General features: G+C 65.9%; 1 protein-coding gene across 4 annotated transcripts in view; it reads right to left on the bottom strand.

Moving 5' to 3' along the window:
• Positions 1-7,813: 7,813 nt before the first annotated feature.
• EVA1C (eva-1 homolog C) overlaps positions 7,814-12,225 on the bottom strand; it is a 35,907-nt gene continuing 31,495 nt past the window's right edge. For 2 of the 4 annotated variants that reach the window (XM_079762618.1, XM_079762621.1), the window contains exons 7-9: positions 10,865-10,954; positions 8,726-9,462; positions 7,814-8,613 (exon numbers count right to left, since the gene is read on the bottom strand). In XM_079762618.1, coding sequence (XP_079618744.1) covers positions 9,086-9,462; positions 10,865-10,954 — 467 coding nt within the window. In that variant the 3' untranslated portion in view covers positions 7,814-8,613; positions 8,726-9,085. The remainder of the gene's footprint in view (positions 8,614-8,725; positions 9,463-10,864; positions 10,955-12,225) is intronic. The other 2 variants (XM_079762619.1, XM_079762620.1) reach the window with 2 other exon arrangements.

Raw genomic sequence — 12,225 nt, 5'->3', positions numbered from 1 at the left:
CCTCCCTGCTCCCCCCTCCCTCCTCCCCCCTCCCTGCTCTCAGCTCAGCTCCCTGCTCCCCCCTCCCTGCTCCCCCCTCCCTCCTCCCCCCTCCCTCCTCCCCCCTCCCTGTGCTCAGCTCCCCCCTCCCTGCTCCCCCTCCCTGCTTCCCCCTCCCTGCGCTCAGCTCCCCCTCCCTGCTCCCCCCTCCCTGCGCTCAGCCACCTGAACAGAGGTTCACCTTTTCTTGTACTTGATCAGGTTCAGGTTCAGTTTCAGAAAGTCTTTGGGTTTCTGGGGTAACTTACATGGAACTGATGAGTTTTTCAATGGCAAAGCTCTTGATTTTTCCTTGGGAAGGAAATGTGATTTAAGTTATTGAATATAAGATTTTCATAGTTTTATGTTGATGGAACTCCAAAATCAGTGAATATGTCTAGAAAATAAACATCGCAGGTTGACTATTGGCAAGCACAATCGGACTTGATAAGGTCAGCGTCGTCATCTGTTGGAGAATGTGCTCTGAGCGGAGACGCAGAACAGCTCAGCCTCCGATGGGCCGCCGCCTGCGAGCGCTGAAGGGCGGCTTGCTGTTGAGACAGGATGCACGGGCGCCCGCGCCTGCCGCCGCCTCCGGTCCCCCAGAGCTGCCGCCATCGGTCACACCGGCCCAGGGCTGGGGTGCGGTGACGAGCCCTCTTTAGGGACCTGAGTCTGTTTGGAGCCTCAGAGAACGGTCCCGGCCTGTGAGCCGGTGTGCCTGGGCCGTCAGGCGGAGGAAGTTCTCGCCCGACGGGAAGCGGGCACTTCCTGACGCAGACCCGGCCCCACACTCAGCCGAGCTCGTCACTGGGGACCCCTGGACTCGGAGGCGGAGCCGGCCCCCGGCCCTGGGCCCCCCCGGTGCTCGTGCGCCTGTCCTGTCCCTCACCCGTCCTGGGCGCTCCACCGCCGGGTCTCCCTGGGCCCCCGGCTCCGGCTCCGGCTCCGGCTCCCCGGGGAGGTCCGCCCCCTGCGGCCGAGCCCTGGCCCTCCTTGTCCGCCGCCCAGTGACGTGAAGACGTTGCCTACATTTCACTCGTGTTTCACGTGGGATGGTGCACCCACCCGCTCCACGCGGGCCCCCCGCGCTCAGGAGGCCCCTGGGTGTGTGGGGGGGGAGGGGGTGTTTGTTTTGTTGTTGTTATCCTCACCCAAGGACGTTTCCCACTGATGCTTCTTAGAGAGAGTGGAAGGGAGGGAGAGAGAGAGAAGCATCCATGTGAGAGACACACCGATTGGTTGCCTCCCACGCGGGCCCGGACCAGGGCCTTGGATCGAACCAGCAATCTGGGTGCGGACCCTTGACCGGGAATCGAACCCGAACCCACGCCCCTTCGGTCCTAACTGTTTGGGCCAACGCTCTAACCACTGAACCCACCGGCCAGGGCTGCAATGCCACGGCTGAAGAATTAGAGTGAAATACAGGAGCACCTCAACGCCGTCCCGTCTCCCGGTGATGAGAAGGCGGCCGGGAGTCTCACGGCGCTGCGGCCTCCGGGTGGACGCTCCTCCACCTCTCGTCCTGCCGAGTCCCGCGGAGCCCGGGGCTAATCAGGTTCCGGCGGGACGACAGGGGACTGATCAACGGCAGCAGCAGCAGCGGAAGGTCCCGGGGGCCTGCGGAGCTCGGGGCGTCAGTGGTAGAAGGGGCAGGACCCAGGCCCGGCTGCCGGAACCCGGTGAGCAGAGCGGACCCTGTGCCCGCCGCCCGCCCACTCCTCGCCCCTGCTCCTCAGTCCTGGGCAGGCGCACCCGGCCCCCCGCTGCCCGTCTGTGGGCCGAGCTGGGCCGGAGCAGACAGCGGGGGGCGGGGGGGGGGGGGGACACAGCCACCTCGCTGCTTCTGCGACTGGATCAGGGTGTGAGGACTCGCACCGTGGTGGGCGCCCCGGACATCAGAGGGGGTTTCGTGCTGGGGGCCGGCCGGGGAACGAGATGCCCGCCTCGGTCGCCTGCAGGGCCCCCGCTGACCTCGGAGTTCAGTCCGAAGTCCTCGTTCTGGTGGGAAAGCCCAGGCCCGGGCACCTCGGAGGGGCCGGCGCTGGGAGCAGGCCCAGCGGGCCATGGCGTCCCCGCCCCGGGGCGTGAGGATGGCCATCACGTCCCTCGTGTTCCCACCGAGTGGCGCTGCCGTCCCTCCCGGGGGCCGCGAGCACCCCCTCCCGCGGCTGGGCCGGCCGCCTGCTGCCCAGTCCCTGGGGCGTGGCCTCTGCCGGGAGGGGCCCCCTGGACAGGCCGGACCCGCATCCCTGGCCCGGCGACGACACAGACCCGACGCCCGGGACTGGAGGGGACACATTCACGTCCACGTCCGTTTATCACTGAACTGGCCCCAGTGACACACCCAGGGCCACCGCGCCCAGAGCCCGAACGGGACCACGACCTCAGGACCCCCCCCCCCGGGAGGGACCGTTTCCAGTCTCCGGGCACGGCCCGGGCACTCCGGGGGCCCCGCTCAGCCCACCGCACGGAGCGGCACCACGAGAGCGGAAGACGGGGACACCTGGCGCCTTCGAGGAGGGTGGGTGGGCGACCACCGGCCCCCGAGGCCCCCGCGGCCCTCGCAGGAGCGGCCGAGGCGGGGAGGGAGGCGGGGCCGCGGTGGGCACGCAGCCACTTACTCCGAGAGAAGGACACGCACGGGCTCGGAGACCCCGGGACCTGGCGACGGAGCCGCTGGGGGGGCGGGGGGCTGCTCTCTCCGGTGCGTGTGAGGCTCCCGGCTCTGACACCGGCCCGCCCAGCACTCGGCAGCCCTGGCCCGCTGCCCGCCCGCCACCGCCCTGGACGGCACTGCTGCGGCCGAACTTCCAGAGAGAAGCCGAGGCACCGGGCCCACCCGTCACCCGGCCACGCACCTCCGAGTGCCGAGGCGGGAACGGAGCGGCGTCACCGGGAGCCAGGGCCCCTCCTCACACCCACGGCGCCCCCTGCAGAGGGGCCGCGCCCCACACCTGGTCACGCCCAGTGGGGTTTTCAGGACTGAGGGAGCTGACACGCATGTGCGCACACGTGCACATTCCCCCACCACAGACACAGCCATGCACACATGTACATGCACATGTGCACGCACACAGAGAGATGTGCACACCCATGGGAACAGGCACGCGCATGCATGTGCACACATGTACATACAGGTGCATACATGCACACAGATATGAACACACAGACACGTGTGCTCTGCTTGTCCCTCAACAGCTGCCGAGGGCCGGGAGGAGGCACTGGACACGCGGCAGTGAAAGGGAGCCCTTCCCGGCGGCGGGGCGGACGCTGTCGGTGCTGCCGGTGCTGCCGGGCGGGATTGGAAGGCGCTGATGGATCCCCCGCCCCCACCCCAGGCGCCTTTGTGAGCGCAGTCACACGGCAGGCTGCACTCAGGGCACAAGTGACAACGAGCGACACCCTCCCCCCAGCAGAGTCTCAGGGGACGGGCTGGGACCCCAGGGGCGAGGCCGGCACCCCCCGCCCCAGGAGCCCGTCTCCGTAGCCGCCGGCTCTCCTTTCCGGGGCCACGTTCCCGGGCGCCCAGTGTGGCCCCGGCCATTCGGGGGCCCCGCCTCCACGCGCAGAAGAGGCGAACCTTCAGGCTGAAGGTGCACCTTGGCTTTCGGGCCGGCGTGGGTTTTGCTGAAACGAATGTTCCCTCTGGGTTCCGGCCAAGCCTGCAGGGGAGTTTCCGTCCCGGTCGGCGCCTCTCGTTCTTTTTTAAAGAATATGAACCGTGAGTGAGGGGGGAGGACGGCCGTCAGCGGTCTGAGGACGGGGAGGGGCGGGCACGGCTGCTGTCAGGGCGGGAGGCCGAGGGCCGGGCTTTGTGGACGTGACATCTGCGCCCGCGGGCCCGGCCGACACTGCGCGGCGGAGGGAGAGTCAGTGCCCCCTCCCCCCACGGGCCGCATCTCGGCACCAAACCCTGAGCCTGAGAACGTCACGTCTGAACCTGGTCTTCAAGGTCATTCTCAAGGTGTCTTTGCCAAGGAGAGAGGTGACATTTTAAATATATTTTATTGATTTCAGAGAGGAAGAGAGAGAGGGATAGAAACATGGATGATGAGAATCACTGATCAGCTGCCTCCCGCACGCCCCGCACTGGGGATCGAGCCCACACCCCGGGCGTGTGCCCCGACCAGGAATCGAACCGTGACCTCCTGGTTCCTAGGCCGATGCTCAACCCCTGAGCCACGCCACCAGCCGGGCTAACTTGCACTTTTTATTTAATAATCTGACTTCAAGAATTTGTCTACCTTACTTAAGACACAACACAGGACTTTTCCCCAGAGCAGCTGGAATTCTTTCTAAACATCTGCCACACGCATGAGCTGAGCGATGCAGGCCCCACGCGTGTAGCAGAATCCCCCGCGACCCCCCCTCACCTCCCGGCCCGCCTCGCTGTCCCGCCACCTTCCCATCAGCGGCCGGGCCTCAGGAAGGAAGTCCCGGAGCTCAGAGCCCAGGGCACCTCCCGGTTGGCAAGTTCTTCGTGGGTTAGCAACACGTCCTCCTGCCGCTCACTGTCGACCGTGTTCCTCTCCCTGCGTTGGGGACACAGGCCGCCCCGCCTCCCCGCGTTTTCCGGGTCAGGCTGCTGACTCACTGACCGTGGACGCGGCCCCTCCTCCCGGCCGCCTTCGACTTTGAAACAAGAGGAAATGAGAGGCTCTATTTTTCTTTTCTCGAAAGGACGCCGGCCTCGGGCTCGGCGTTGGGACGGGGAAAGAGTTGGAATCAGTACACGACCCGTCGGAAGTGACCGGCTTTCCTCTCTTTGTCCTGCAAGTCCTGCCCTCAGTTCACGGCCCGCGGGCGGGTTGCCGCCATCAGGAAGGCCGCCTCATTCCCGACGGAATCTGCTGCCGGCGATGGGGAGCGGCCGGGCAGAGGCCGCGCTGCCGAGAAGGGCCCGGCCGTGTGGCCTCGACATCGGTCTGCACTGACGAAGCTCATTGCTCCTCCCCGCGCCCACGTGAGCCGTGCCGTCCGGGAGCGTTGGGCTAGTTTCTCCCACAGGATTTGGCTGCTTTGGGGTCATTTCCAAGGTATTAGGACCAGCTGGGTGGCTCTCAGCACCCGAAAATCAGGCTTAATTAGCCCAGGGGCCCCGCCCCTGACGGGCCCGCCCAGGACGGCCGCAGGTGGGCTGCACAGGTGGGGCCCCGCCTGAGCGAGGCTGCGGCTCCGGCCGTGGGCACGGGCACCGAGGCGCCGGGGAGCACAGAGGACTCGGGCGTGGAGACCCGGATGGGTGGGTGCCCCCAGGAAGGTGAGCACAGGAGGGGTGGGGGGCCCCCTCTGGGCCGGGGTTTCCATCTGATGGCACCTAGGTGGCGAGGCGCGGGGCTGGGCAGGTGTCTCCGCGTCTGACTCCATGTCGAACTCAGAAGTACCTGCCGCGCGGCTGGCAGGGGCCGCTGAGCCCTGAACTGTGACCAGGGAGACGGAGGGGCCGACGTTAAACCTCATCACGGCGGAGCCTGGCGAGGCGCGGGGTTGGGGCGCCCACCCTGGAGCCGTGGAAAGTCTGCGCATAACCTTTGACTCCCCCAGCACGGAACCGCCAATAGGCTGCCGCGGACTGGAGCCCGGCCGGGACACAGGAGCAGGCGATGCGTGCGTATCCGTGTCCGTGTCACGTGCTGTGTTCTTACAATAAAGTAAACCGGAAAAAGGAAAAGGTATTAACAAGAAAATCAGAAGGAAGCCCTAGCTGGTGTGGCTCAGTGGATAGAGCATCTGCGTGCGGACTGAGGGGTCCCAGGTTCTATTCCGGCCAAGGGCACATGCCCAGTGGGGCATGCAGGAGGCAGCCGATCCATGATTCTCTCTCATCATTAAATGTTTCTCTCTCTCTCCCTCTCCCTTCCTCTCTGAAATCAATAAAAATGTATTTTAAAAAATCAGAACGAAGAGAAAACACTTTCATTGGAGACATTTTGCACATACGTGGCCCCTGGAAGCTCAGGCCCATGGAGTTCAAGGTCAGCCGCAGCCGATGGAACCAACAAGCCGCCGGCCAGCGCTCCCAGGGTGCAGTGTCTCCGGGCCCCGGCCGCCCCGATGCCCGAGGCCGCGGGGCCCGGCCGCCGCTCCCCGTGGGCGAGGATCCTCGCGGCTCTCCCCGCCTCGTTCCCAGCTCGGCCGCCGGCCTGTGGTTGCCGTTTCCTCAGGGTTTAACCTCGAGGCCGCCCCGGCCTGGGGTGGAGCTGGGCCCGTGCCGCCCGGGGCCGGGCCCACAATGGGCTTCTCAACCCAGTGACCGGGTCCCGGGCTCACGGACGCCGCCAGACCGGGCACAACTTTAAGTCCGTGTGTGGGAGACGCCACACGACCTGGCTCAGCGAGCGGGGGGGTCAGGCCTGACCGGCTCTGCGCTCAGCGGACACGAGCCCCTCCCGCCGGGGCCTCTCTCCACAGCTCGTCCCCGTGTCCCCGCGCTCAGCTGGCTGCCGGGGCGGGACAGTCACGGGCCGGGCCCTGCGGTGCGGCCGCCCAGGAGGCAGGTGCGAAACGTTACCGTTCCTGTTGGGTGAGCAGCACGGCCCCCCGAGCCCCCCGGAAGGAGCCCATCTGATAGGCGCGGGGACGAGGGCACGGCCGGGCCACCCTGAGACCAAGGCAGGACCCAGTCCGAGGCCGGAGGGCAACACAGCGAGGCCCGAGCCCAGGGCGGGCAGAGGCACGTCCGACGGCTGACGCCAGCTTCCCGGGTCTGGGTGGGGTCAAAGTGGGGTGAAGGCGCTGGGGCTGGGGCGCTTCTCGGGAGGCCCCCCCTAGACAGCGCACGCCCGGGAGCCGGAGCCGCCAGGGGAGGGGGTGAGAGTGCTCCGTCCGCCCGCCCGTGTGCAGGGCCCGGGCGGCTGGCTGGTCCCCCTCCCCGGGCCGAGGGGCCGTGGGGCAGGGCTGTGTGGCCCTGGAATCATGGACCGGCTGGCTCCTGTGGGAGGCAGCTGGCTCTTCCCGGACCCCCTTGCCCCGGGGGACGGTGCCCAATGGCCCCCAGGCCTGACGCCCCGAGGCTGGACCCCGTCCCCAGCCCTCACCCCAGCCCCGCTTCCTGAGAGGAGGTCCTGGTCTGGGACTTCCTGAAGGGCCGCTCTCGAGAGCACAGCCCCCCGCGTCGAAGGGGAGGCGTTCCGGGCCCCGGCGGTGTCGCCCCAGATGGCAGCACACCCGCCAGGTCCGTCCCCCGGCTTCTCTGTGGCGGCTCCGCATCGCCAGCCCCACTGCTCCTGTGTTTTGGGGCGTCACGCACACAGCACCGTGACCCCCGACAGCGAGCTGATCACCCGCGGCAACTCAGTGACGAGCGGTGGGAGCGTCTGCAGGGGAGACGGACGGGGAGCCCCATCCCTGCGGGCCCAGCGGCCCGGGAGGTCCCGTCCCTGCACAGGCGGGCCGGGCCGGACGCTCAGGCAGCGTCACTGTGGGCCGTGGGGATGCACCCTCACGCCGTGTCCTCCTGTTAGCACTGCCCGCCCCCCCCGCTGTGCACTCAGAGGGGAAAAGAGGATTATGTACATACATGTGTGCACATGCACGTGTGTGCACGTGTGTATGTGTGTGTTTGTGAGAGTGTGTCTGAATGTGCATGTGTATGTGTTTGTGTGTGCATGTGTGTGTATGTGTGTGTAAGCATGTGTGAGTGCGTGTGTGTGTGTGGTTGGGGTTTTTTGCAACAACTTGAAGGTAATGCCCCTGGCCCCGTGCACGGAACCGCCAGGCCACCCGTCCACCCTCTCCCCCGGGAGGTCCCGCCGTACTAACCTCTAAACTAGCAGGACGGAGTGCTTTAGGCTGAAGAGTAACGTGCAACATGTGACAATGAGTTCGCCGTCACTGTGCATAAATAAAGGTTTATTGGAACACGGTGGCTTTCATCACGGACCAGCCTTTGAGCCCGCAGCAGGGTCAGCAGTCACGGCGGCCGGGACACAGACGCCCGGCCTCTCTAGCGTCCGCCATGAAGAAAGACGCCGCCGCCGCCCCTGCTCTACCGAGTGGTGTTAGCGCTTCAATCCGCCAGCAAGCCCGGGGGCGGGGCTCAGGGGTGAGCGTCGACCAGGAACCAGGAGGTCAGGTTCCATCCAGGTCAGGGCACAGGCCCGGGTGCGGGCTCCATCCCCAGTGGGGGGCGTGCACGAGGCAGCCGGTCCATGACTCTCTCTCATTGATGTTTCTCTCTCTCCCTCTCCCTTCCTCTCTGAAATCAATAAAAACGTATTTTTTAAAAACGCGCTAGCGGTGAGCGCGTGCACCCTGGTGACAGTGCAGCTACGTGGCTGCGCGGCCCGTCTGCTCAGCGGGAAGAGGGGCCGCGGCCCTGGTGCCTGCGGTCGCCGTGGGCGTGATGGCGGCCCCAGCAAAGCGTGGGGACGGGCGGCGTGACCCGCTCCATCAGTGACCGGTAATCGTGCCCACGTGCAGACAGGAACCCAAACAAACACGGACGTCAAAGACGCCCTGCGGGTTATTTAGAAACGTGTGCGAACACCCTGAAGTGTCCTTCAGGCGCGGTCTGGCTTCCCCGGGTCCGAACAACACGACAGAGTCTCCTTCACAGAAGGTACCAGTGGGACAGACCGGGCCCGGCGCTGCCTGCTCGGGTCGGGCATCGAGGGGGCCCCGGGCGCTGCCTGCTCAGGTCGGGCACCGAGGGGGCCCCGGGCGCTGCCTGCTCAGGCCGGGCATTGAGAGCCCCGGGCGCTGCCTGCTCGGGTCGGGCACCGAGGGGCCGGGCGCTGCCTGCTCGGGTCGGGCACCGAGGGGCCGGGCGCTGCCTGCTCAGGTCGGGCATTGAGAGCCCCGGGCGCTGCCTGCTTGGGTCGGGCACCGAGGGGCCGGGCGCTGCCTGCTCAGGTCGGGCATTGAGAGCCCCGGGCGCTGCCTGCTCGGGTCGGGCACCGAGGGGCCGGGCGCTGCCTGCTCAGGTCGGGCATTGAGAGCCCCGGGCGCTGCCTGCTCGGGTCGGGCATTGAGGGGCCGGGCGCTGCCTGCTCAGGTCGGGCACCGAGGGGCCGGGCGCTGCCTGCTCAGGTCGGGCACGTCGAGGCGTAGCGAGGTGCCGCGCTCAGTAGAAGGGGCCCGCGCTCCGTGGCACCGAGGCGTCCAGGCCGCTGTTCATCCATATTTCCTGGATGATCTGCTCCCGGCGCTCGATCCTCTCAGCCAGCTCCGCGGCCTCGATGGACGTGTAGGCGGGGTACGGAGTCCTGCGAAAGCCCGACGGCTCCCCGGGGAAGCTGGAGTCGGAGGAGTCCTCGCTCCCGTCCGCGTCCTCGCTGTCCTCCGAGGCCCCGTCACTGCCGGCCACCAGGCGCTCCCGCGCCCCCCGCAGCGCCCGCAGGTCCCTGGCGCAGGACACCCGGGCGACCAGGGCGCACAGCGTGAGGGCCAGGCCGACGCAGACGCTGGACACGAAGAGCAGGGCGGCCCTGTCGGGGTGGGCTGTGGGGAGAGGACAGTCAGGGCAGGGAGAGCAGGGAGGACGGGTCAGGGGCAGGGAGGGTGGAAAGGGTGGGTAAGGCTATGGGGAGAGGACGGGTCAGGGGTGGGGAGGGGGGGAGGGCGGGAGGGTGGGGAGGGTCCTGGCAGGAGCTGGAGCCGAAGCCAGGCCTGGGCAGCGCCTGCAGACCAGGCTTCCTCCGCAACCACAGACCCGTGGACAGAAAGAGGGTCTGGAGCACAGGTCACTACGTGTATGTACGTGAGAGGACACGGAGCAGGGTGGTCCCCCTGAGCTCAAACTCAGGGCTGCCTCTCATTCGCTGTGTGACTTCCTGCAGGATACACACCCTCTCTGGGACTCAGTCTCCGCATCTGTAAAATGGGCTCACAGCACCTTCCCGCTACAGAGTGCTCATGACGAAGTGGACTAATTCCGATAAAGCTACCAGAACACTCAGGGAGCGACGTATCGTAAATGCTCAGTAAATGGTCAGCTATCCATAGTAGTAATAAATGCTGAAAAATTAACTTACATAGAAAATTTAAATGTGCATGTAAGAACCAATGTGTGATGTAAGCAAAGCTTCATTCCTTCTAGATTAAAAAGAAAATATAGCCTGGCCAGCATGGCTCAGTGGACAGTGTCAGCCTGTGGACTGAAGGGTCCCGGGTTCGATTCCCGGTCAGGGCACAGGCCCGGGTTGTGGGCTCGAGCCCAGTGGGGGGCGTGCAGGAGGCAGCCGATCCATGATTCTCTCTCATCACTGATGTTTCTCTCCCTCTCCCTTCCTCCCTGAAATCAATAAAAATACATTTATATATAAAAAGGCCCCGAGGGTGTGGCTCCGGGAACAGGCAGGCGGTGCTGCCGGAACTTGCAGCCGGCGCTCCGAGCTGCGGCCGTGCCAGGTGGGCCGACGGGACCCCGCGGGCCGTGCCCTCGCTGAGACGGCTCGGCTCTGCCGATCGGCAGGCTGCGTCCCATTGGCCTCGAGGGGAAGATTAGCTGGAAACCTTGGCAACCGTGCGGGTGACAGGGTGACTCAGAGGGGGCTCTGTCTGCGCAGGGCACGGCCTGTGCCGTTGGCTGCGCGCTCTGGCCCGTGGCCTCCGGCCGGGGTGGAATGCACTAATCCCGCCCTTCCCACGTCCCGAGCTGGAAACGCATTCCTCCGCGCCTACGTTTCGCAGCACAGGATGCCGTGCAGCCCGACCCCCACCCGGCGTGCCTTCCCCGGGTGCCCCCCCCCCGGCCCCCGCCCAGGATCTCCTGTTGGCCGCCGGCTGAGCTGAGCCTGAGTTCAGGCCTCTGCGTTTCCAGGTCCCGGCAGGCGACAATCGACAGGTCGTTTTCCCACCCCGCAGGGACTCCTCAGCTCCCTGAGGCCCCCCCTCGACCCACCTCGGATGTAGGCGAAGGCTGCCAGGGAGCTGCTGACCATGACCCCCTCCTTCCTCAGGACCCGCGACTCGCGGGGGTCGGCGTCGACACCTGTGTCAGGACAAATGCAGGACGATGAGGCGCAGCTGCCCCAGACCTCAGCGCCGCCCGGCCCGTGGGGGGCGTGCCAGGGGCTCCGTGGTCAGAGCGTTGGCCTGCGCGCCAGAGGGTCATGGGTTCAGTTCCCTGTCAAGGGCTTGAAGGTTAGATCCCCAGCCCCGTCGGGGCGCATGCGGGAGGCAACCAGTCGATGTGTCTCTTACATAGATGTTCTCTCTCTCTCTCTCTCTCTCTCTCTCTCTCTCTCTCTCTCTCTCTCTCTCTCTCCTCCCCCTCTCCCTCCCTTCCACTCTCTCTGAAAATCAATGGGGAAAATATACCCTCAGGTGAGGATTAACAAAACCAAACAAAGAAATCAAACGAAGACTGAGCCGGGAAGAGCGTTAAGTCAGGCCCTGGGACGTGAAGCACAGAGGGACTGGAGACGCTAAGCCGTGCTGGCTGACTCCGCGCTCGCCGCCCGTGCAGAGGGGCGCGGATTTGCTTCCTGCCCAGCGGCAACGCGCGCGCCACGTCCAGGAACGTCCGACTCAGCCCCAGCGCCGCCGCTCTGTGAGCACTGAGACCGGCCCGGTTAGACGGGCGCGTGTGGGTCACATTTCTTGGAAATGACAGTCGGGTCCTGGTTACACGTTGGTGCCGGCTTGGGGGCTCCTGATGGGGCGTCCATGGAGCTGTGGGGACCCCGGGAGAGTCAGACAGGCCCAAGCCTCAGAGGAAGGCTGCATGGGGTCAGAGGCTGCTGGGGGGGGGGGGGGTGGTAGTCACGGGATTAGAGAGCGCAGTGGGCGGCGCAGCCTGGCGGGGCTGGGGAACACGGGCGGTAATGATCCTAAGCGTGAGCTGGGAGGGCGTCTATTGCTTGGTGCTGCCCTGTGATGTCCACATCCGCGTGCTGTTCACGTGTCGGGGCAAAGCCCTCATACGTGTTCTGGAAGTAACACACAGCCTTCCGCACCCACCGGCCTGCACAGCGCCGTGGTTGAGCACTGACCTCTGAACCAGGAGGTGATGGTTCGATTCCCGTCAGGGCACAGGCCCGGGTTTCGGGCTCGATCCCCAGGAGGGGGCGTGCAGGAGGCAGCCGGTCCGTGATTCTCTCTCATCACTGATATTTCTCTTTCTCTCTCTCCCTCCCACTTCCTCTCTGAAATCAATAAAAATATGAAGGAAACCCCCCCTTCCCCCCAAAGCTCAGCAGCTTAGACAGGGCTCGCCAGTTTCCGCCTGGAGCCCAGGGAGCAGAGTTCCGTCCTGATCTG

Source organism: Cnephaeus nilssonii, assembly GCF_951640355.1.
Source record: "Cnephaeus nilssonii genome assembly, chromosome: 3".
Classification (NCBI taxonomy): domain Eukaryota; kingdom Metazoa; phylum Chordata; class Mammalia; order Chiroptera; family Vespertilionidae; genus Cnephaeus; species Cnephaeus nilssonii.
The sequence above is the reverse complement of the archived record's forward strand: the minus strand, read 5'-3'. Positions and strand labels throughout refer to the sequence as shown.